This window comes from Eucyclogobius newberryi, unplaced genomic scaffold (genome assembly GCF_026437365.1).
Source record: "Eucyclogobius newberryi isolate DKJ021-1_F unplaced genomic scaffold, fEucNew1.0.hap1 SCAF_7, whole genome shotgun sequence".
Classification (NCBI taxonomy): domain Eukaryota; kingdom Metazoa; phylum Chordata; class Actinopteri; order Gobiiformes; family Gobiidae; genus Eucyclogobius; species Eucyclogobius newberryi.
This window is the reverse complement of record NW_027316389.1, coordinates 8,645,348-8,672,320: the sequence shown is the minus strand read 5'-3', so window position 1 is coordinate 8,672,320 and position 26,973 is coordinate 8,645,348. Positions and strand designations below refer to the sequence as shown.

Genomic DNA, 26,973 nt, shown 5'->3' with positions numbered 1-26,973 from the left:
TTAACCTGGCAGGAAGAAATGTGTAACAAATAAACCAATTCAAAGCTGCATGAGTTACTAATATGTAACGTCACATGGGTCATTTGTATGTAAAGTCACCTATTATTAAAGTATGCATGGATGCAAGGCAATGGATTAAAGCGATGGCAGGAAGCTGGACATCTTAAATGAAATAAAGTTAAATGGTCCACCACTTGAGTCATTACATTCCAGATGTTAAGAGTGGATTGTCTGCTTGAGTCAGGGTCACTCGCTCAGGACTAACGGACGGAGGTCCCACTGCTACTATTTTAGAAGAACAATTGATTTGTACCCAACATCAGGAGGTTGTGGGCCTCAGGCAGTTTATTTGATCTGAGCTGAATATCCGTGACAAAAGTTTGAACAGTCCAGCACAGGTCAACTATTAAAGCATTAAGCAGGTCATAGAAAGATCATGTGACAGAATCCAAATATCGTTTCTAATTCAATGAACATTTCAAAACTTTCCACTTAAAGTTAATATGTTTGTTACGGGTGATTCATCAGTTTGAAATACCATCAGTTGGGGTCAAGTTTTGGGTTTGGAATGTACTAGTTGGAGCTTAGTTTGCAGTTATGATAGCTGAAGAACAGAGGGTGAACACACTGTGTTCATACGCACACCAAAATCTGATTATTATCCAATTTCCAGATTTCTGGATTTTTTTCTGGACATTACCATGCAAACCGCAAAATCTAATGTGAGTTATCGGAAGCATCAGAAATGTATCAATCTTGCCGTTTACATCTCATGTTGATCATCTTTTAACTTCAAAATCTGAATCGGATCACGCACGTCTTCTCTTTTAATGTCCTTGTAAAATAATTCAGATAGTTTATCTGACTTTTCTTTTTACATTTTACATCATATACTACATATGTGTGAGTGTACTATATTTTTATAAGTTGAGTTATAATGTAAGTTCATTTTATTTTCACAGTATAGTTTTCAGAGTATAGTTAATACTAATATCCAGTCAATTTTATCTTTAGTTTAGTTTCTTAACTTTATTTTTGATTACTCTAGTTCTTTTGCTGGTCAGCTGCATGTCAGTAACAAAATTAATTTCCCTTTGGGAATGAATGAAAATAATTCAGTTCTAATCATCTTTTTGTGCTTTATTTAGCCTAAAACACCTCAATTTCAGACAGACTTTGAAACTGCAAGTGGGACCAATCAATGCAGCCTGATTACCCGCATGTATAATGTTAGATCACGAGATAGTCTGCACTGACAGTGGTTTAACTAAAGGTGGAAATGCCCTGAATGTGAATTTGAATATGTCTCCCTTGGCCACACGGTGCAGATGTGCAGGTTTTGGAGCGCCATGTGCAGGTTTTGGAGCGCCATGTGCAGGTTCCCTCTTTTAATGAGCCCAGAGAGTGTGAGCGTGATCAGAGGGGCGTTGTCCACAGACCTGCTCCTGACACACGCCGGGGCCCGGAGGACAATGAGCAGCCTCCACAACAACAGGCAGCCACTGGTCAGCTGACTGTGCTCCTCCTCGTCCTGTGTCCTTTCATGGTGTCGCTCTGTGCCCACCTCTCATGCTCCTCTCGCTCCTCTCTTTCCCCTCGACAGTCCATTGAGACACAAGTGTTTATGTGTGATGAGCTGATGTGTATGTGCATGTGCAAGAGCAGCTGTGTCCTTCATTTCCTTCTTTGAAGCAGGGACAGATGTAAAAACAATACTAATACAGAGCCAAAATTAAACTGACTTGAGGGATGTACAGTATGTGTACGAGTACAATAAGAGGTGCTAAAGCAGACTAGGGTAGATTCCATTCCCCCCAAAAGGCATAGGACGCTACAGTGAGTACAGGAGACAATTTTTACATTTAAATGATTCTGAACTGGTAACACACTCATTATTTTATCATCACAATATCAAGAGCACAGTGCGTGGCTTACACGATTTTGTAAAATTAAAAGTTGGTCCAAATTACTCTCAAACTCACGCTGTGCGATTGACTCTGATACAGGGAGGGCCCAAGATCAGGACAGGAGTGTGCGCTCTCTGTACGAAGCGCTGAACACATTATCTTCTCATAAAGCATGTGAACTCCCTCATCACAGAAACACTTCAGCACTATTTTGTTGAAAGTCAGAGGCTTTTACCACAAAATTCTTCTGGCTTTCAACCCAAGGTTTCACCTCGGTGTCTCTGGCCCTGCTCCAGCCCCTCAGACTAGTGTTTACTGCCGCCTGCGGCTGTATTTTACCCTGTTTCACTCGGGTTCAGCATCACTTGAACCGTATGTCTCACAACAAATATCAAACATGTTTGAAATCCCTGAGACCGTACGATCAGCCGTCCTGCGTTTGTCGTACACTGAACGACACACACTCACGGAGGAGCTGAAGTTTGGCACAATTTTGACATTTGTGCGACTAAAATTTGTGTTTGAATCTGAAAAATCTCACAGTGAGCCCAGCTTTAATGGCACAGTTTTTCCCCCCATCCATTGCCTCCTCTGAGCAGGTCTGAAGACATTCAAGTCAACATTTACTGCGGAGCGCACATAATGTACGGGGAAGAATCTGCACGGGAGAATTGTGTGGATGCACTCAAGCAATAAGTGTATAGAAAATGGAGCCCTAGGCCAGAGCATCCTACACTGGCACATTCTCTGGAGGAAGAAAGATGAGGAGAATCCTAGTGCTTGCTATTGGCTCAAGGCTAACCAAATCCTATTCAGGGGACTCTGCAGTGAGTCCCAAAACATGAAAGGCCCCATAGAACTAAATCCTTTGTATCCACACGACACAAAATGTAATGTAATCTTTATCAAAATTAGGCTGAGTTCTGTCATTGGTTGGCTTCTTATTTAATTCAGTTAAAACCTCTGGCAGGTTCATAGTGCAGGGGCCGTCTATTTCCAGCCTGTTATCATTGTAGCGTCCAGCGCCCTTGGACACGAGCTTGTGGAATGTGTTGAGAGCAAGGCAAAACATGGTGTTACCACAGTAACTACCAAAGGCCACAGGCACAAGTGGAGGTGCCATCACCAAATGAACAAAGACAGAACAGGAAAAGCTGTGTATTTGTGTCTCTTTTAGAAGGACCCCTCCGTTCTGCTTTGGGTTCTATGGTCAGACAGGTTCTTCGTGGCTGGGGGAACACATTTACCACACACGACTGACATTTAGAAGAGGAGGAGATAGTGAAGTACATTGGCTCACTGCTCGTATGCCCTAATGACCACCTCACCATAAACATTTACAAATGAAATACATTTTCCTCCAGCCCAGGGCCCTTTTTTCTCTTCTGACATGAAAGCAATAATATATTATATTAAACACATAGGTTGAAATCACAGGGGGGACACTGCTGATGGTTCTCCCCCTGACAGTGCCCCCCCCCCGATCCTCTCACTGACTGGACCATACATAGTCAGTTTCAAATATGTCTCTAAATATTACATCTCTTCCATGCCATTAAGTGGATATTTTTTTTGTTTCAAAATATCCTTTTGTTCACTTGGTTCAGTGTGTGCGGTACAGTCACTGCTCCAGCTGCAGTGCCGCTGCTTCAACTGAACTGTCCACTATAGACTCATTATCACGTCTCTGCTTGTGAAACTGCTTTAACACCACCTGATGGGATTAAACAGGTTCAATTAAACAGCTGTTCATCACCAGCTAAATAAGAGCGGGACTGTGAGTAAAGAGGAGAGACGAGTTTGAGCAAGTTGGCAGTCATCCATCCATCTTCTTCCGCTTATCTGGGCCTGGTCGCGGGGGCAGCAGTCGAAGCAGAGACTCCCAGACTTCCTTCACTAGAGAAACTTCTTACAACTCCTCCGGGGGGTCCCGGGCCAGCCGAGAGACAGAGTCCCTCCAGCGTGTCCTGGGTCTTCCCGGTGGGACATGCCCGAAACACCTCCCGAGGGAGGCGCCCAGGAGGCTCCGGAACAGATGCCCGGAGCCACCTCAGCTGGCTCCTCTCCACGTGGAGGAGCAGCGGCTCTACTCCGAGCTCCCCCCGTGTGGCCGAGCTCCTCACCTTATCTCTAAGGGAGCGCCCAGCCACCCGGCGGAGGAAACTCATTTCGACCGCTTGTATCTGCGATCTTGTCCTTTCGGTCACTACCCAAAGCTCATGACCATAGGTGAGGGTAGGAACATAGACCGACCGGTAAATTGAGAGCTTTGCCTTTCGACTCAGCTCCTTCTTCACCACAACAGTCCGATGCGGCGACTGCATCACTGCAGCCGCTGCACCGATCCGCCTGTCGATCTCACGCTCCATCCTTCACTCATCGTGAACAAGACCCCAAGATACTTGAACTCCTCCACTTGGGGCAAGGACACCCCACCCACCTGGAGAGGGCAAGCCACCTTTTTCCGGTCGAGAACCATGGCCTCGGATTTGGAGGTGCTGATTCTCATCCCAGCCGCTTCACACTCGGCTGCAAACCGTCCCAGTGCATGTTGCAGGTCCGGGTTTGATGGAGCCATCAGGACAACATCGTCTGCAAACAGCAGAGATGAGATCCTGTGGTCCCAAAAAAAAAAACGGACACCCTCCGACCCATGACTGCGCCTAGAAATTCTGTCCATAAAACCCATGAACAGAACCGGTGACAAAGGGCAGCCCTGGCGGAGTCCAACATGCACTGGGAACAGGTCTGACTTACTGCCGGCAATGAACACAGCTCCTGCTCCGGTCATACAGGGACCAGACAGCCCTGAGCAAAGGGCCCCGGACCCCGTACTCCCGGAGCACCCCCCAAAGGACACCCCGAGGGACACGGTCGAAAGACTTGGGTCCACAAAGCACATGTGGACTGGTTGGGCAAACTCCCATGAACCCTCGAGCACCCGATGGAGGGTATAGAGCTGGTCCAGTGTTCCACGACCAGGACGAAAACCACTCTGCTCCTCCTGAATCCGAGGTTCGACTATCGGTCGGATTCTCCTCTCCAGTAGCTTGGAATAGACCTTACCCGGGAGGCTGAGGAGTGTGATCCCTCTGTAGTTGGAACACACCCTCCGGTCCCCCTTCTTGCACAGAGGGACCACCACCCCGGTCTGCCAGTCCAGAGGCACTGTCCCCGACCGCCACGCGATGTTGCAGAGACGTGTCAGCCAAGACAGTCCTACAACATCCAGAGACTTTAGGTACTCAGGGCGGATCTCATCCACCCCCGCAGCCACCGAGGAGTTTGCCAAGCCTCTGCCAAGAGTAAGCCTCTGAGTCCCCGGTCTCTGCTTCCTCTTCGGAATACGTGAAAGTGGGATTAAGGAGATCCTCAAAGTATTCCTTCCACCGTCCGACGACATCCTCAGTCGAGGTAAGCAGGTCTCCACCCGCACCGTAAACAGTGTTGGTGAAGCACTGCTTCCCCCTCCTGAGGCGCTGGACGGTTTGCCAGAATTTCTTTGGGGCCGACCGATAGTCCTCCTCCATGGCCTCCCCGAACTCCTCCCAGTTTTTGACTCTGCAACAGCACAAGCTGCGTCCCGCTTGGCCTGCCAATACCTGTCAATGACCTCAGGAGACCTACAAGCCAGAGTGGCCCTATAGGGTTTTGATTCAGTCTGAAAACGTAACGGAAAGTTCTAAACTGTTGACAACATGTAGGATCTGCACCTGTGCAATGATGCATTTTTACAAAGTCAGAACGACTATTAATAATTCAAAATTGGAACTGGGAGTTTACATATTTCTTTCTCATCCTCACTTTCTCTCACTCTTTCTCTCTCACTCACTTTCTCAGTGCAAGCCAGTCGTGATCTCTGTATGTTAAACTTCAAAACGCTGTGTGTTTTATTACAATCTCAGACTCGTATCCATGCAGAAATCTGAAATCAGAAATCAGAAGTCTAATGAGGAACTGAATGTGGACAGATATGCTATACTGTGGTTAGCATTTTATAACCTGCCCCGAAATGAAATGGGAATTTATATAATAGAGGTTTCTAATCCGGGGGTAAAAAGACCACCCGCTCATCACTAGTGCCCTCTGCCTCCTCTGTCTCTCCTCTGAAGTTCTGTCTGTGGACCAGAGGCTGAAGGTTGTTCCCTGCACAAGGAGCAGCTTTTACAAACACGACGCAGCAAAACGGGTCCAAATAGTGGATCTGGGTCCAGTTTGCGTGCGCTCATGTCAGGCGTCAGTGGTCAGTGCGCTCCATGTGCTCTGGTCCTGCTCTGTCTCTAAACTAAAGGGCAGTGAGTTTGTGTGAGCAGGAAATGGACCCTGTGTTTCAAAACTCTGAAACAAAATCATACTGTGGATGCGTTTGTGAATAAAAGCCCTAAAGGCTTATTAGTGGCTAAGCATTTATAACTTTTGACAAAAGTTACACTATTTGAATCCTAGGAAGTATGGTTAGATTGTTTTAATATTTAAAACAATTATATTTATATATATATATTAAAAATATAATGTTTAAATAATAGGGCCTATTATTATTATTACACTGATAATAACTCTAGACTTACCACTATTAATAATGATAATAATTAATAAATCACCGCACCTGAAATTTATTTGAGTACCCTTACATCAAACTCAAGAGTTGCGCACACGAACACGCTCACACTCACAGATATTGTATTCTAATCAATAGGTGTATTGTTATTTCAGCCACTAACCAAGAACGGACGTCTTGTGAAGCTTTTGGAAAAGGTTAAGAGCGATGACATGAGCCGTTCTGATGGTTGTGCTGGTGTCTGGGAGATAATGTGAGCCTGGGTTATGAGAGACTATTCATATTTGGTGTGCTTATCCGAGTGCAGTCTGCCCATCAGTGGTTCACACCCCAGTTCTCTCAAATATATTTCAGCACCATGGCTGTTAATGAAAAAGGAGTATTATTAGTGAGTGAAAACAATATAACAAATATGTGACTGAACGTGGCCAATCCAGTTACATGTCTACCCGGAGACATTTTGAGTTATTAGGAATATATACATATATTATATGTAAATATTCCTACACACAGTGGGCATGTTATTGAATAAATGGTATAGTCAAAAGATGAAAAAACTAAATATAGTATTGCACTGTATTGTTACATAACGGAGGATGTCAAGATTATTCAGATAAACTTTAATCTGTATCAGATCCAACTATAATCATACATTGTCTTTTTATTCACTCTATAGTCTGCCAAAAAAGCAATACAATAAACATTTAAAAATGCACCAAAATATACTGAACAACAGTACTTTTTTATCTGGGTGTTTTTGTCATTCAGAGAGTTCACTTTCATAAAGCTGGTCACAAACTGGAGGAATAGTAACACGTTAGACAATGAAATAATATTAAATGTAAAAACGTGAGCCTAAACTTGTGTCGTAATACTTCTATCCATGGCACATTTTTTAGCATGTACAAAAATGTAAGACGCAAATACCAAGATATCATAGTCAGTAATGGAACAGATAGTAATAGTATGGGGATATTTCTTTATTTGTTTACCTACTAGCATCCCCATTAGCTGCTACCCAGGGCAAATCTTCCAGGGGTCCTTTTAATAATAGAGCACTGACATAGCACAAAGGCTCTGACACATTAAACATGACATGCCAGTCATCCCTGAGCTCCAAACTTCAGTTGTGATTAACAACTTAACAATGCAGAATAGAATAACGCTTCCATTATGGGGCATGTCAGAGATGAACCTCAAGCCATTGCAGTTTACAGCGAGATGGTGCGTGTCTTCAATTTGACATCATAATCTCCCAATTAACATCCCATACTGAACTTGTGTGCTTGAGGATTTGGGGGACTTGGAAGCGGGACTAACTTAGACAGGCACGATGAGAATTTGGCAAGAACTTGACGGGGTTAGCTGGCAGCCCCTCACATCGGCCCAGTGCATTATGGGCCAGCGCCTGCAGTGGATATTTGCATGAATAAAAATGATGAATAGCCGTCACTTCCGTTTGAGGAGACGGGCACATTTTATAGTTCACAGTAACACCAAAACCATAAGAACTGCAAGTCAAAGTACTGTACTTTTCGGGCTATACAGCGCTTTTGAATCAAATCTGCTCCAACGAAATCTACAAAAGAAACATACATATACGGGCCGCACCTGTCAATAAGCCGCAGGTACCCACATTGTAACATGAGATATTTACACATGCCGGTTGCGTTTTGAACCGGGGGTCTCGCGGTGCAACCGGGGCCCGCTGCGCCGGAGGTCTACAGTCAATATTTGTTTTTCTGTTACTGCTGTGGATTGGATTTCTTCCCTGAAATTGAAGGATGGTGAGAAATCTGAGGAAAGGGCGTCACTGAAGCGCCAAAAATGAGAAGTAAAAGCACCAGAGCAGAGTTTGTGGTGCACTTATTGTTCAAGCAAAGACACAAACATACTGATATTTTGGGAAACAAATGCAGGGAATTCCTTCTGAGACATAAAGAATCCATGTTGTGTATACAGCCTCGACAAATCAGTATAAAGGGGGCACACCGTCAATCTTTGGCAAGCACGCTCAATCCCAACGCGTCCTGTCCACTGGCGTGTGTCGGCCACACTGCTACGCTACAACAATTTCAATTTCTAACAAATCAATTCCAGACTACAAGAGAGATTTACTGCCAGAATTAGTGGCGCTTAGACGTTCCAAAGTCCTCTTGGAGCATAAATATTGGGAATCAGAGCAGAGTGGGTGCAACCTGCTAATGCCTGTCTATCATAACTCATAAGTCATTGTAAAAACATTCAAGAACATCTAAAGAAAATGTAAATGTGCTCATGTATATTAGCATTCAAATTAAAAAGCGGAAACAACATATATTATACATTCATATACAGAAGTGAACCGCTTCAGATATAATGAAAGTGGAAGATCTCGCTCGTTTTACCCAGCTGATTTTAGGATCTATAACTTGGCGTTCAGAATGTTAGTAGCCTTGTATGTGTAAACTTGAAACTATAACGAGCAGTGCAAACATCGTGATGCAGTTTGTTTGCCATGGGTGAAGAACTGTGAAGCAGCTAAATTGGGTTGTGTTGATCAGATTCATGATTCCGTCTGACCGAGTTCACAGTTTTGAGCTCGAGATGAGACACAATGCTTACATGTTTCCATCTGCGGAGTTCCTCTGCGCGAGCACGAGTGTAGCAGTGAGGAAAGTTGTGCGAAGTAATCACTATTTGGATTGGTCTGACTGGTTTGTTTGGCGTGCGGGCGAGGGCTGACCTTGCGCTCTTTGTCCCCGTACTCCAGACCCAGCGTGTCCATGGCGCGGACGATGGCGGCCAGAGACTGGATGGTGTTGCTGTACACGACTGGCTTGTACTGCTTCACGTCGTCGCCGGAGAAACCATCCTCATGAATGATCCTGGAGGAATAAATACAAAAAAGCCACTTTAGTTTGAAGTAATTAGTGATATAAACAGGGGCTGGGTGCCTAGTCCCTCAGAGCCTTCTTAAAACCGGTGTCACATGTTTATTTATGTTATATTTTGATTACGTAGAATAACAAAGTACATTTGGATTTCATGTTCACAATGCTACTATCAGTCAGCACAGCAGGTTTTGTATATGTATATATATGGATCAACAATTTATGAGAAATTTCGATCAATATTTCATCGATCAAACATAGTCTATTACGATAAATCTATTGTATGAATATTTCAAGTACAAACCTGATAGAAACAATATTATAATATATTTTATTTGAACATATTTTCAATCCAGAGAAAATACAAAGTGTGTATTGTTTGAGATGACCGTTTTTAGAATAATGCATCCAGATGAAAATAAAATACAAGGTTAAGGCACCTGATCCATAATGTGAGTCCCATTTAGTCCAGTTTATGTGGAATTTGTCCATTTTCAAGTTCAGTCCATATGTGATTTTTTCCATTTTTCAGTACGTCCATTATGATGTGGGTCCAGTCCTTTATTGTTGGTGCAGTTTGTGTCTTTTTCCCGGCCGCCAAAAGTATCCTCCAGATATATCCATTCCCAATGTCCATGGCAGGAGTTCTGAGACCCAAATACATGGATCTAGAGTCGGATGGAATCGTAGTGTCAAAGATAGTCTGTAGTGCCTTTTTAATTTCTGTCCAATAAGTCTGTACGCCACTGTGCACTCTGGTACCGGCCACTCTGGTACCGGCCACTCTGGTACCGCCCACTCTGGTACCGCCCACTCTGGTACCGCCCACTCTGGTACCGCCCACTCTGGTACCGCCCACTCTGGTACCGCCCACTCTGCACTTTTTTTTTCCTTTTCTTATTTTTTTTCTTTTTTGACAATGTTACTGGACAGTATCTTTATTTACACACACGTTTTGATTGGTCTGTGTTTATTTTTTCAATAAAAAAAAGAACATATTTTTAATCTACAAATCCATCTTTTGTATTGAGCATACTTCAGTGATGACTAGTGCTAATCCATTTCCGAAAGCGCTTTGCTCTCACTGTGACACAGAGACAGCGGTCTTGTTTTAGCCCTCTCTGGGTGAGGTCTACAACACAGGTGGGCCGGAGAACCATTCTGACTAAAAAAAAATAAATACAAAAAAAATAAAAGACTGGGGCCGAAGGGCGAAGGCGAAATGTGGACAAGCCATAATAAGTGGTCTGCGCTGACATTTAGGCACATGGTGTGAGCGGCCGCTTATCCCACCACTTTAAATGTCAACGTTGTCTCGAAGTGAAGCGGACACATGGGCCCCGGTCACAGAGTTACAGAAGCAAACAGACAAGTTACACAGATGGCAGTGTGTGTGGCCCTTTCTCATGCCACTCCTCAACCGCCACACCAGATCAACACAGGGAAAGAACAGAGGAGTGGAAAAACAGACCACCTGAAGCTAAAGAACACCGTGCCTTTTTGACAATGGACTTTAAAAAAAGTGTTTTGAAGGGGAGTAAAAAGTCAAACCAAAACACTGTATTGGTTGTATTTAGTTTCATTGTTCAGTTTCAATGTCACAATCAGCCAATTCACCACAAATGATGGATAGGAATTAGGCCAACTTAGACCAACAGTTGGAAAATAGTAAAATAATCACAATAAATACTTTTACTCTTTTATCAATTCCCATTCAAATAAACACACTTCCAATGGTCAGATGTCAAACCCCACACACAACACCAAATCAATCAAATAAATCAGTTTATTTATTCATTTAGTTTTTTCCCCCCCGTAGGCTTTACTAGACAGGACCAATTCAGGCCATAAAAATCAGTTATTTGCACTCCAACATCCAATTGGTAGCGGATTAATTAAAAAAAAAAAAAATCATTCAGAACAAGAACACATTGATTTTTCACAAAGATATTCTGATTCAGTGCTTCTTTGTGGCCCGTTCCAAACAGAGTGGGGAGCAGAGGTCCATCAGTCCGCTCCACGCAGACGTACAGACCGCCCGTGTAAACACATGTATGTTGTGTAAGTGTGCGCTGTGGTCTGGAGGACAGCATTGTCGCCGGCAGTGCAACGTTTCAGATCCATCGGGCAGCCAGCCAGGAGTGACTTTCACAACGAGAGCCACTGATCTATAACGGGACGGGCCGGATATGTTCTTATCAGTGTGTTGTGCACATCATGTCAACGTGACCACATCCAGGGCTCCAGCACGGCTCCTCACCGACAACCTGCATCTGCTCCGGAACGACAAGCCTTTGCTTTCTTTTGTTAAGATTCTCTTCTCGGCTCTTGAGGTGAAACCAGGGCAAAAATGTCCTTGGATGCTGCGGTCTTGGAGGAAACGGCTCGAGATGCCAAGAAGAGCATGACATTGGGCTTTATAGTCTCTTATGAGCGAGTCTCAAGCTGCAAGGCTGAATTATTTAGAAAAATGTCAGGTGTCATACTTAAAACATACCTAAAAGAGGACTAAAACTAAATGAATAACCTGCTAAAAGAAACATTGACACCACCAGAATCTAGAGGTGGGCGATTAAAAAATAATAATATTCCAATTATAAGATAAATTTGCACATTTGAATATCGAATGTAGCGTCTAATTGCTGAAACGACAAAGAGACCGTAGTAAAATTTGGATTATCATAGTTGTTATCTGGTGAAATGCTACAATGTCATGATAAGCATATTGACAGAAATTGAGAGATGAGCGCTAAAATACAACATTAAAACGGCACCGCAGCCACGTCCTTGTAGGTTTTCATACGTGCCTTCTCTGTGTTTGAGAGGCAAACACCATGCACAAAGCAGACTGTGGTCAACATTGTATACGTGTTTCCAACAAGTAAGTCTGGCAAAACATTTCAAACTGTTGTAAAGAATGAAGAAATACTTCTTTATGCAGCAAAAGAAACTCGGAATATGAAAAGCACAGGCAAAACCCATCAGGTGGTTAGCCCAATAGGAAGATTAGCCTAATAGTAGCCTTATACACTTTATTGTTGGTGACTATTTTCTATCTAGAAACCTTCAATCCAACCACATTTAAACCTTTGATAATATAATGAAAAAGTCTACAGAAATAATTATTTGACTAGTCGACTAATCGAAGAAAAAGGAAAAAAACGCAGATAACTTCCAATTAAACTATTAAAAATGACCTCAAAATTGTATATTTGTTTGGTCCATTCATGTTTTGTGCAATACTTCAATCTCAAGCAAGACATTTACAGGTGCATTTTGGCACTGTATCTCCATTATCACTGCAACATCATGTAGGAGGATGAGTATGTTCAGCACGGTGTTTGGTGGAAGGTCCTGCTGACGAGAGCCTTTATGCATGAGGACTTTTTCTCATTAGCCACTCTCTGAGCCCTTCTGTCAGCCGGGACAGCCTTGTGTTTAAGGGCAGCACGCTTTTGCCCTGGCACAATCTGCATGTTGACCTGAAACATAGTTTAGTTCCACACTGAGCCCAGCAGATGGACAGAGAGACAGACATATGGGCCATTTAAATGAGAGGTGATTCTATAATATCATTATGCTAGTATATTCTGCATGCCAAATAACAGGTGTTCAGACTAATACTATGTGTCAGTAAGACAGCATCTATCACTATCATATATATATATATATATATATATATATATAATTATATATATATATATATATATATATATATATATATATATATAATTATATATATAATTATATATATAATTATATATATATATAATTATATATATATATAATTATATATATATATAATTATATATATATATAATTATATATATATATAATTATATATATATATATATATATATATATATATATATATATATATATATATATATATATATATGATTATATATATATATAATCATATATATATATATATATGATTATATATATATATATATATATAATCATATATATATATATATATATATGATTATATATATATATATATATATACATACATACATATACATACACACATACATACAGCCACTACAATATTACTTCAGTACTTCACCCCACGCCTTTTAACCTTTTCTGTGCCACGACTCTCTACTGTCTCCACACAGCAGCACTATGCAATTAACCCTATATCTGCATTTTGTACAGCTACACGACTGTTTGTCCCGATACACACAGGTCTGTTATCACTGTGCAATGCATCGAGTCACTTTGTGGTTTGGGTTGTGACAAAGTGCACAGTGGCGCGCTCCTGTCAACATTGACCGTCAGTTACTTGCACAACAAGCGTGAGTCAATGCAACTGCCAGAACAGTGGAGGTGAAAAAGGGAAAAATATGCCAACAGATAATGGCCATGAGAGAGGGCAGTAAAGAGGGAGGTTATCAGTGAAATGCAGGCTATAAATACCCAAAGATGTCAAGACTACAGCCCCCTGACAATGGCGCACACACAGAGCAGAGAGGGGGCATCAGCTGCTGTGTCATTTGGCTCTCGTCGCTGAAGTTGCACCTTGGGGTCAAGCGACGACATCCTGAGCACACATATCATAACACACTGTGTAATGTGCAGCCCCTTTTACACCCCCAAAGAAAGGCAGAGAGAGGAGAGCAGAGATTTGTGAAACCATTAACAAAGACATAAGGACAGGAAAGTATAATGTAAGGAATCTATACAACCTTAAAGTGAGACTAGTCAGGCCATAAAGATCACCCTTTCAATTTAATTTTGTGTGTCAATGCCAAGCCCCCGGGGAGCAAAATGGCTGTCCATAGAAGTCAATGGGGCCGTGTTCGCTAGCGCATGTAGCCAGGTTAGCCTTTAGCAGCTAGGTAGCTCCGGTGGCTGCGCAGCCCATAAGTAAAGGTGATCCCTCGCTATAACGCGGTTCACTTTTCGCGGTCTCGCTGCTTCGCGGATTTTCATCATGCATTGTGTTCTGCATTCTGATTGGCTAAACAGTCTCTCCGCGTCTTCTCTACCTGTGTGTCAATAACGTTATGGATTAATATGCACACGTACGTAAAACCGCTTGCCAAATTCAAGTTTGCGAGGCCGGTGAGAGCGCGCGTGTGAGAGGCGGGACAGGCCGGTGAGAGCGCGCGTGTGACAGGCCGGTGAGAGGCGGGACAGGCCGGTGAGAGCGCGCGTGTGAGCTGCGGGACAGGCCGGTGAGAGCGGCACCGCGCGTGAGCGTCAATGTTTTATGGAGTATTTCATTGTATAATAACTGTAAAAAAATAAAGGTTTCTACTTCGCGGATTTCGCCTATTGCAGGTTCGTTTTGGAACGTAACCCCCGCGATAAACGAGGGTTCACTGTAGTGTCAAGTGACGCGGCTCGCGTACCAAGCAACCATAGAGCTGCTAGCGCGGCGCAGCGCAGCGCAAAGTAGAGTGAGCCAATGCTAAATATTTCAAAGTGTTTTTTAAAGAAAACTAACGGATTATGAACTGGAAAAAATTCTTGACCAGAAAATAGGTAAAATCACCACAAAATCCAATCCAGCCCAAAGCAATACCCAGCTAATTTAATAGAACCATAGTCAACATGGGTTGACTGCGTGTTACAGGTCGACCCGTGCATCACATCCCAGAGGTTTGGCCGGGTCAGATAGCTAAGGGAGAAGAAGTACAGGGGTTGGGTGAGTGGGTTGGGTCCTAATAATCTAAAACAGTCTTTAATATAGGCTATTGTGGTGTACATGTAAGCAAAATAAAGCTTAGCAGTTCAAAAGAAAAAGAGGCTTCTCCAAAATATGTTGTGCCCCAGCAAAGATATATTGCAAAAGCAGCTAAATTGAGAACTATGTGTGTCATCCAAGTATTGATGAGGAAGCAGGAAGTGTGCTGTTAGCATGCTAAAACGTTAGTTAGCTTTCCTGCGAAACAGTTGAAGGCAACTTCATTCCTCATAGATGCACTTTAATTCAGCTGGAAATGAAAAAAGAGAGAGAAGAGGAAATAAATACTGTTGTTCATTGCACATGAGGCAGCCATGTTAGTTATACAGTTTAAACACATCACAACCACAAAAATTATGATCCAGTGTGAACAAATCACAAAAGTCCAGAGTGCGATCATTCTGCATCAGGTCCCAAACTCTACAAAAAGCTTCTGCGCAGTTTACTGTGAGTGCGAACTAGTTCTAGACGATGCATCTGAGGGTAACAAAAGTGTGATTTGACCACATTGCACCATAGATAACTACATGTTCACAATGTGTCACCACAGATCGGACAGCTAGCTGCAACAAGGCATTGCATGATATGGAAAGAACACATATGCAATATTAGTATTGTTATTGGCCTTTAAACATGCTTTTAAGTGCCTTTACTTTGGCCTCTCATGTTTTAGAAGTTAAAGGCGTTATGGACGATTTTTTGCCGATTTGAGAACTCAGGCGGAAGTGCACATGCCACTCCCCCGTGCGGACTGATCCAACACACACGTGCGTTTGTTTATTAGTGCGACGGATCGCATAGCATCTCTCGTAGATTTCAGTCTCTTATGAGTCAGCTCGAACAGTCTTTCTCGGTCCTAATTTTGTCCCGTACACTGAGGGAACTATATTATGATAGATCAATGCGCTTAGACACGGGGAAACGTGCTGCTCTCAGGGGACGAGCTGCACGAGGCTGCAGGTGAGCGGTAGGTGAGTTCTATGATTGATACGTGGCAGAACCTTTAAAGTAACGTATCTACTGAAAGCATATATTACACTCAAAACTTATTCCTCACTTTCTGAACCCATTTTGAGCGTCCTAATTATTCACTGTAATGACGGTTTAAGCTCATTTCACATTCTCTTTCAGAGACCAGAGCGAAATTTTAGCATCACGCTACGGCAAAAAAACAACCACAACAACCACAAACAGAACAAAACAAAAAACACACCACACAACAGCAGTTACAACAGCAACCACAACAACAACCACAGACAAGATAAGATAAGATATTCCTTTATTGTCCCACATGGGAAAATTTCATTGGTGCAACGCAGGAAGATACAGAGGTAGATACAGAAGAAAAGAACAGATCACTTATAGGAAGTTTGAAAAACACTTTCAGTAGAAGAGCTCCTATAAACAAACAAACAAACAAAACAAACAAAGACAGACAAACAACCAACACAACAAAAACCACAACAGCAACCATCGCAACCACAACGACAACCACCATAACAACCATCACATCAACTGCAAGCGCCCAAACAGAGACTGCCACAATAACAGCAAAAATACACCACCCCAACAACAGCCGCAACAACCACCACCATAACCACAGCAACAATAACTGATAACACTGTCTGCACCAGTGAGTTATTACCTGGTTCGGCCAATAAAACAGATCTAAATTTGATAAAGACAGCACATAACAGTCATATTTTGACCCTAAGAGATGCTTTTACAATATAGTTGGGCGGGTTTGGGTTTTGACCTGATGCATCAGCGCAACGGATATAAATGTACAGTCTCTAAACACAATTGTATTGAAGGTTAAATAATAAGGTGTACTTACGCAGGTTATACACCTTTCGTTTGAGCAAAAGATGGTTCTCTGTTGGAAACCCCTGGAGCATAATGTTCCACAGGGCCAAGATTCAAGGAGCAGTGGTCAGCACTGAGCGACAATCAGGGACTATCTATTTTGATAATTGGACCTGACAGGGTTCAAAAGGGGACTACAGTCCACTTAGGTTGCAATGATTTATATATATGTATAATATATATATACATATATAGATTTGCCCCCAGTTCTCAGATGCCTCTTGCAAACTAGTTGCATATTCAGTCCGTCTAACAAATCCCTGGACTCTTGGTCATGTGGCCCGTGAAGAACTGCAGTGTCTATAGGGACTTTGTCTGCTCGGCGTTAGTTCATCTGGGATGTGAGGAGGAAAGTTAAACTCCAGGCAGAATAATTACACTTTGGGATTTGCATCTGGGAAGACCTCATTAAAAGTGTCTACCATCTCAGCATTTCTGTGTCACATGCTCCCACTCTATCTGCTGCTCTGCTCTGGTGCTTCTGCATGTTATTTAGCTCACCACCACCACCACTAATTATTTTGGCAGTTTTCTCACTTTTGTGGTGCTTCCTGGCCCTTTCCATTTACAAGTAACCAATTAATTAAAAACACAGGTTGTCACGCCCTTTATCTTCCCTTGGGACCCGTCTATGGGGAGAAGTCACAATCTTAACCTTATTAATTAGCTATGTAACAACATTTTATTTGAGACTTAAAAGAAAAAAAAGACAAAGCTATAACAAAAATATTGAAATGCTAATCCTCTTTCTACTCTGCATAAACAATGACTTTGCTGACATAAAACACCAAATTCCCATACAAATAAACATGTGCATACAGTTTGAAATAATACTATATATTAATAATGTGAGATCTATATTCTCGCCTTTTACAAAGCTTAATGTCATTGTGAAAACCGAGGGTCAATTTATGAGCGTAACAATGTGTGTAAATGAAATAGTAAAAATCCCAAACAAATGATTGACAAACGGGGGCGGGAACACACACTACAATTGATGTTTATTTGTCGGAAATAAATAATTATTAGTAATACTTTTTATCATTTGATGTATTTATGGGGGCTTCAGTTTTTGACTTGGGGGACAATGTCTCCAGGACAGAAAGAATTGTATCTCTTAAAAATATAAATACCAACCAAAGAGTAGGGCTATAGTCAACTTAAAAACACCTCTAGACTAAAAGGAGTGTGGCAGAAAAACTACTATGTATACAGATGAGTTCTAGTACATGGCATCTTGTACTAGCAAGTGGAAAAGGCAGATTTAACTGTCCAGTCAATCCCCAACCTCCAGCTAACTCACTTCATGCTTTCTCCTTTCTGCTGTGGTTTTTATAAATCTTTATCAAATAATTGTCGACTATAGTAACAATTTGGGAGACTAAACACCATAGACAAATGAATTGACTAAATGAGTAAAGGCGCATAACCATCCACAACATGGCAGTGAAAATATAAATGTTTCCAATATTCTATTCTATTTTTGTAACATATTGTGATGATGAGATCCTTTCAATCCGAGAACGTGACTCTTGCTTCCAGGAGCTGATGATAGCGTGAATATAATGCAGTATAAACACATGGTCTGTTACAGTCAATTAAAGCAGCTTCAGAAACACAGAAACACAGGAGAGGGAGCCAGGATTAATCAGGTTGTCCCACATACAAGGTCCAAATGTAATTATTCAGCCATTCTGTGCTCATTCTAACGTAATTACTTATTTCAAAGAATTAAAAATAGAGGAATTTGGTTGCAAAAAAACAAGTTGCATCCAGTTTAGATGGCTGCAACAACGTCATACTGCAATCTGATGCAAGAGTGGAGTGTGCGGGTGGAAATACACCTTTCTTACAGGGACACTTAGCCATGTGTGTCCGCACTATAGCACAAACAACCCCACATTGAAACATGGACTCAGGAGCGACAGAGCACTACATCAGCTGACTCATATCAGCTGAGTGTGGCGCTGGAACAAGACCGCTTTGTTACACAACACACAACTCAACAGCAAAAAGCACTATAAAAGCTTAAGAACAACAATTGTGATCACTATATACTTCGTCTTTAAAACAGAAAGCAAAATAAGGAAAGTCCACATTTTCTTTTTTTAATACAATAAAATATACATCTACTTAATGTATTTCAAATCTGCACACATAGGTCATACAACAAAACCTTACAGATAAAAAGGCATGGTTTGAAAATGTACAATCTAATGCTGCAAACTCCATTGTACTGCATACAAGGATTTGTTGGCAGATCGATCTATACATCGAATATATATATATATATATATATATATATATATATATATATATATATATATATATATATATATATATATATATATATATATATATATATATATATATATATATATATATATATATATATATATATATATATACATATCTCCCATTTGATTACTAAGAATATTTATATCACATTTGTTTACTAAGTAGAAACATCATATTAAGCTCATCATTTTATGTAGAATAGACGCAAAACTGGGGCTATGATGTCATCATTTAACAAATTTGCAGATGTATAAACAACGTCTTGAAATTTTTGCACTCTGGGACTTAATTTGAAAAAGTTTTGTTTTCAGAGCGCTGAAACGCCGGCTAAATGTGGATGATACGCACTTCAGATGAAATATCTTTGAGGATGTGCCTGTATTAGAGAACTAGCCAACTTGATTTATGTACAGTACGCATGAGGTGGTACAGGGGTATTTAACTTCATTTTACAGAGGGACAGATTTTTTGGGGAGGCATGGTCTATGACAGGGGTGGGCAAACTACGGCCCGCGGGCCATATGTGGCCCGTTTGTCTTTATAATCCAGCTCGCCAAACATGCCAAGTAATATATTTATTTATTATTTTTAATTACTTTTGTTTGCCCTTAGGTATCTGTCTGCACTTGTATCCTTAATACATATTAAGTGAAAGGAATTAAATAATAGATTTAAATAGCCTATATTTGACAGAAAAGTGATATTATATTTGATTTTTGTTTCACACCAATGACCGGCCCTCCGCTACGTGCCTGGATTCGAATACGGCCCTCGGAGGAAAATAATTGCCCACCCCTGGTCTATGGGCAGGTGCACCACACGGTGCCAAGTTGAATAGCCCTGATGTAAAGTACATACTACACATTCTACAGTAGTATGAGTCATATGTTTAACCTATTGTATTGAATAGGCGGTCAGTCTACCTTAAAAAAAGATAAGGTGAATTAAGTGGAAAATTGACATTAAGGTCATTCAGGTGTAAAGACATAATTGCTGAATGCTTCGTTGATTCGACAAACAATCCATGGTCATCATGCTGTGTATGAATAATGCAAATACAGTGCAACATACACACTGCATGAGCATGTCACACATGAAAACACTGCGACTGTGAGACTCGCAAGCTTTTCTGATAATTCACTGTTCACTGGAAGGTAATCAAATCATTCAGCTGGTGAACATGCCCACAGATACATCCAACCAATGAAGGGAGAGGATCTGATTGACGGGCTGCTCCAGATGAACCAGTTATAGGGGCAAACTCGTCATGTGTGATGTCCCAGGGCCCCAGTGTTGTCTTTTGGTCCAAGCTAATCATTATCGAGGAGTCCAGAGTCCAGTGGAGGAGCGGCCTTCGCACCGCTCCTTCATCTTCCCCGTCACTCGCGGCAGACGACTTAATAAGTGTGAAAATCTACGGTTCTCATATTGGTCTCACTCGCACATCTCTTCTCCTCAGATTGAACGCCCTCCCTGGTCCCAACTGAATTCTTCTCACCCACTTCTGCTGGAGGCATCTAAAGCATGTTTTAAGGTTTTAGAGAGGTAACCCATGTTCTACTGTATGATGATCTTCTCAGGGATTCAAAAAACAAGACAAGACAAGAGGAAATGTTTGAATTAGCTGTGGATATTTCTTTACAATATCTAATAACACGTTTCTGGGTCAACAAACAGTGTCTCTTTTTTACAAGATAATAAAGTATGAGCTGCATTAAGTAAGAAATCCCCTCACATTAACTACTGTCTCATAAGTCGTAGAGAACAAGCTTTGTTTATATCTGGATCGGCATTATGTTGAGCCCGTTTAAAGCTATATTGTTGTTAAAATAGGTCGTAAATACTCCATTAGCAACACCTCATCAATTATAATGTGAGATAAACATGTTTTCCTGTTATAAGTCCTCTATTGTGCATTACTGTATCTGGACCTTTTGAAAGGAATTACGTCAAAAATGTTGATCACACATTTGTCAATTGTTAGAGAAAAGATCAGATAAATGAATCTGAGGAAACGAATTCCCTAAAAACTTTGGACTGCACATGTGGGCAAATAGGCTCTGGTCTTATTGCTGCATTCAATTCCCCAAAACAACAAAATCGCCGTGTGTCGAGAGAGGATTTTACATTTTGAAATATCTCTCAGTAAGGGCCAGGCTTTGCTCCCAAACTTCTCATTCTACAGCGATCTTGTTCTCTGGCTCTCCAGTCACTTCAGCTTTTCATCCCTTCTCTTCCAATAAAGCTTTGAGCATTCACTTCATTAAAACTCCATCTCCTCACCATCCCGTCCCGCTTCGAGCACAACACCGCTACCTTTTTCGCTCACATTTCTGTCTCCCCTTCCCCCTTTTTAATTCAGTTTTTTTTTCCTCAGGCTGAAACCTAATTATGTGGGAGCTGAGGAGGCCACACACAAGTTGGCCCATACACACACACACACACACACACACACATATATATACACACACACACACACACACACACACACACACACACACACAATGGGCATAGGCTGTGGGAAGCGGTGCAGCCGGGAGGGACGGGGGCGCGTTTGTTCTCCCTTTGGCCAGTCGCCTCCAATCACATCAGGACGACCACGAGGAGCCACACAAGGGGGACGACAGTGGTACTTATTATTGGATACGTGACCAAGAGCCAGAGAAATGGTTTGTCCCGATTGAAAAGCCGGGCCCTTGGAGTTCAAAGCGGCGGGACGATTTGAATTCTAATGCATGTGAACTGGAACGAGGGCAACAGAGGGCTCCGGTGTGTCGATGATTGAGGAAGTTCTGTTGTGTTTTGAAAAGCAATGTGCGAGGTTGACTTACTCTACATTGCCGTACATTGTGATCCTCTTTTCAACTTCATATTAACTAAATAAGATGGAGTGACGTAGTAACATCTAAACACATCTAAACATCTTTCGATCTTTCCTAAAACCTTAAAAAAAAGAGGGATTGGTCCCAGTTTTGAGATAGAAATACATATGCATTAGAGCGCTGCTGGAGTGGTCAGTCTGCCAGCTGGGCAACGACAAACCACCACACACACCCTCTCTTCACACACACAGATGGTGCCCACTGTACGCACCGTTCCCTTTATGGTATGATTATCAGACGTTACGCATCCTACTGCTCATTTGACCCAAAATAACAAAACTATATTTGACATTTTGCATTTAAAACGGTTTGTGCGAAGCTATAAGTGATTTTCTTTTTTCAGCTGATACGGAGATCTGATATGTGCAAATATCAATATAACCACCATCTATAGCAATGCACACACATTGAGTTGTACTGAAGAAGATTGTGCCGATGATAGACATATTATATTCATTTTATTATTAATCAAGATAAGAGTTATTTCTAAGTTATCTTGTTTTCATTATGATACTTCTGTGCCTAATCTGTTTTGCAACATTGTAATTTCCCCGTGGTGGGACAAAAAAAGTGTTATCTTGTCTCATCTTATTTGAACTCATCGTGTAAAAATATCACAACTAAGAATTGGGGGATTTTTTCCAATTCTAGTGAAATTCAGACACGGTAGTTTTGCAATCATGTGACATTAAGTGAGGGGAGAAAAAGAGTAATAGCGAGTGATTACAGTCAGAAACGTTGCTGTTTTTAACTCGTCGAGCAATACAGTCATAGGCAATTGTCCTGAATAATAACCAGAAATAAATGACAGCCCAGCCTGAATTGAAAAGACAATAGGCTCCATTGGCCTAAGCGCATTAGATCACTTTACAACAGCCGTATTTCATGTGCTGGTAAACTTACTGGGATCATATGCACAGCTGCGACACACCGACCAATCCCAGTCCACTCATCTCAGGCCTGCGGACGCACAGCGCTGGTCACTTGAGCAAGCCTGGATGTTCAAATCGCTGTGAGGGACAACGCAGTGAGGGCTTTCCACTTCTCTGATGAGGTGCTGGAAATAGCCCTCCGTCTTTGAACGTTAAGGGGGCCCCAGCGGCCCCATGTCCACAAAGCACTTAAAAGCAGCTTCCACTCTCTAATGATACATTTCCATAAGAAATGAAAACATCTAAAAAGGAGAGCAGAGTGCTGACATTATTTTGACAGAGCAAAGGACTGGAAGGACTGGTGAAGCGCTTCATCTAATGACCAAGAAAACCTTCATATTGATTTCCCCCCACCACACGAATAGAACAATCTACCACTTATAAATACAAAGACTCCAATCAAATACTCCACACTCTTAGAGGCCCTGGACATTTTTAAAGTATAGTCATTCAATTAGAAACAAAATTCTGAAAGTGTTTGACAGATAATCTCAAACTGAGTGTGAACTGACCCTTCCGGCTGCTAGAATCAGAATGGTTTAGAACAGCGTCGCACACGGCCTGGTTATGTCTTGTGTGCCGTTCATTTATCAAAGCAATAAAATAAATGCATGGATTTTTACATTTGTAGGAAATAAATGGTTGTTGCTTATATGTGTTGCATTGCAATTTGTCAAAAATGTTAATATGAAACATCCATCTTAAATGTCTAAAGTGTGGTCATTAATTTAGAATTTGTGGTCCTTAATGAAACCAAATTAAAAATGTCATAGTCAAACTGTCGTGGGCCACTATATTTTGGTGCATTTGTATCACTGGATTTTAGCATCTATGGTAAATCTCTGCTCAATAGCTATGTAGATAAACTATTCTAAATCCTTCAAGTTTTCTAAAGGGGCTCCAATGCAATTCAAGTGAAGTCGTGTGTTTTTCAGTGGCCAAAACAGCCCTGTTTTTTCATAATTTGGTCTGTTTGGCGGCTGTGGCTAAGTCTAACGGGCATTAGAGCCCATGTTTAGAGCCGTACTGGCCTTTAGAATGCAGACATCTTCTTTAAGTTCATGTCCAGGAGCAAGAAGAGAGAAAGACTGAATTATGAAGGGTTTAAATCTGTAGTTACCATGCAAGGTGCTGAGGCTCATGAGATCACCGATTGAATCTACAGTATATTTTAGTGAACAATAAACAACTAAAATACAGTCACAACTGATTTAAAATGTGAACTGAATGTATTCATTTTAGTGGGCATCCCGTCATTATTTTGGGGGATCTCTGAAGACTTTGAGGACCCCTGGTTTAAACACATCAAATCCAATCTCTTTAGAAAATGTCTGTAAAGTTGCAATTTATCTTTTCTATTTTGACAGAAACCCCTCGACATCGCTTGGGGAACATCAGAGCCCCTTTAGAACACATCAAAGCCCTGTTAGAACACATCAGAGCCCCTTTAGAACACATCAGAGCCCCTTTAGAACACATCAAAGCCCTGTTAGAACACATCAGAGCCCCTTTAGAACACATCAGAGCCCCTTTAGAACACATCAGAGCCCCTTTAGAACACATCAGAGCCCCTTTAGAACACATCAAAGCCCTGTTAGAACACATCAAAGCCCTGTTAGAACACATCAGAGCCCCTTTAGAACACATCAGAGCCCCTTTAGAACACATCAGAGCCCCTTTAGAACACATCAGAGCCCCTTTAGAACACATCAAAGCCCTGTTAGAACACATCAGAGCCCCTTTAGAACACATCAGAGCCCCTTTAGAACACATCAGAGCCCCTTTAGAACACATCAGAGCCCCTTTAGAACACATCAGAGCCCCTTTAGAACACATCAGAGCCCCGTTAGAACACATCAGAGCCCCGTTAGAACACATCAGAGCCCCTTTAGAACACATCAGAGCCCCTTTAGAACACATCAGAGCCCCATTAGAACACATCAGAGCCCCTTTAGAACACATCAGAGCCCCTTTAGAACACATCAGAGCCCCGTTAGAACACATCAGAGCCCCGTTAGAACACATCAGAGCCCCGTTAGAACACATCAGAGCCCCTTTAGAACACATCAGAGCCCCTTTAGAACACATCAGAGCCCCTTTAGAACACATAACCGCACACACACATAACCTATTGGGTCAACCACATAACTTCAAATAAGTTTTTTTAAAGCCGGTGTGGACAAAGATCTCAAAGGCTCAAAACAAAGCGCTTGCATAATTCGTTCAAGGATTTGAAAGAGAATGGCCTTTTGGCGTTTGGTTCTGGTCACGTGATCAGAGGCGGAGCCGCCATACTATTAATGATCCCAAAGAGCTGTCAATTTGCAGATTTCATTAAAAAATTAAGCAGTTCATATTTGGGAATTGAGGATATTCAAGTCATATTTTCCTTTTGAGAACCTTCAAGAGTCAAATGTGAAGCAATACCTCGTTTCTCTTCCCCAAAGCAGATCACTTCCTGTTTCTCTGCAGGAAACGAGCTTTCAACGACGCTCGGCAGCTCCAGTGCAAATGTAACCTCTGGGCAGAGTCAGTTCTAGGTGAAGCGACTGATGCGGTCAACCAATCAAACTAAAATACGTTTTCATTGGGCAAAGTCACAGTGAGCCGCACGGTGTCCTTGTCTGGCAAATCCATCCTAACGCAATAGTGGCAAAATGGACTGCATTTCCATTAATTTGGTTGTGGCGGGGCACATTACAACGCAGCGGCCTCCTCTGTGTGTGTGTGTGTGTGTGTGTGTGTGTGTGTGTGTGTGTGTGTGTGTGTGTGTAAACTATACAACATCATTCAGTCCGTCACTGGGCAGTCTTGACTATTAACTGTCGAGAGATAAGAACGTCCCATCCACTGTCATGTGAGACGTCACGCTACAACCACATCTAAAGCGTATTATCAGCTACGACTTCCACAGCTATCTTTTAAACGACGCCGGGGCGGAGACTGGGACTAAACCTTATGTTAAGAATAGGATTAGATAAAAAGACAAGGGGGGGGCAGGGATTATGCTACGACAACTGAGCCAATGTCAGGGATTATTTAGGTGCGTAAATGCCATATCGTACGACGTGGCATTGCTGAACTTGGCGACGAGCCGGGAGACAACAAAAAGTACACGCAAGACTTCAAAATGACCTTTGTAACATGCCAGACTTGCATGAAGATGTGTGAGATTATTAAAAAAAAAACACTTCTGCAGCTCGGAAAGCCACAGGCAGCTAAATGGCGCCCTTTCAAATGAACAGCAATTAATATTTTACTACGGTGCTCTTTCAATGTAACATGCAGGCACCGAGCTGAACGAGCAATTCATTCCCAATCCAAATGAAGCCGTGTTCAGGTTTGTTTGAAACATTGTAAGATTAGTATTCAAGTTGATTTGAATTAATTCCAAACCGATTCCTTCGAATGGGACCAAAGATCGCGTTCTCCCGGTTCTTTTTCTTAAGTAAGAACGCATTGTCCCGAGTTAAAAAGGTACAAAATAAAGGAGAATTAACACATTATTGACTGGCCGACCTCTCCTCACACTTCACGTTCACCAGTCGTCTCTGCGGAGGAGGTCACATGCGATAGTCGTTTGTTTTATGTCGCGCTCGTTCGACCAAATGTCCCGCCCACCACCGTCCGCCCACCACCATGACGCAAAACAACATCACTGATTATGATCTTATTTCCGTCTATTGACAATGTCACCTGTGTGTGTGTGTGTGTGTGTGTGTGTGTGTGTGTGTGTGTGTGAGTGAGTGTCTGTGCGTGTCTGTGCGTGTCTGTGTGTGTCTGTATAGGTGTGTGTGTGTGTGTGTGTGCCTGTGTGTGCGTGTGTGTGTGTGTGTCTGTCTGTGTGTATAGGTGTGTGTGTGTATAGGTGTGTGTGTGTTGTGTGTTGTGTGTGTGTGTGCGTATAGTTGTGTTGTGTTGTATGTGTAGTGTGTGTGTGTGCCTGTGTGTGTGTGTGC

At 42.0% G+C, this 26,973-nt stretch overlaps 1 protein-coding gene across 2 annotated transcripts in view; it reads right to left on the bottom strand.

The window, feature by feature from the left end:
• LOC140349565 (guanine nucleotide-binding protein G(o) subunit alpha) overlaps nucleotides 1–26,973 on the bottom strand; it is an 89,311-nt gene that overhangs the window by 59,382 nt on the left and 2,956 nt on the right. For both annotated transcript variants that reach the window (XM_072435950.1, XM_072435949.1), the window contains exon 3: nucleotides 9,191–9,332. In XM_072435950.1, coding sequence (XP_072292051.1) covers nucleotides 9,191–9,332 — 142 coding nt within the window. The remainder of the gene's footprint in view (nucleotides 1–9,190; nucleotides 9,333–26,973) is intronic.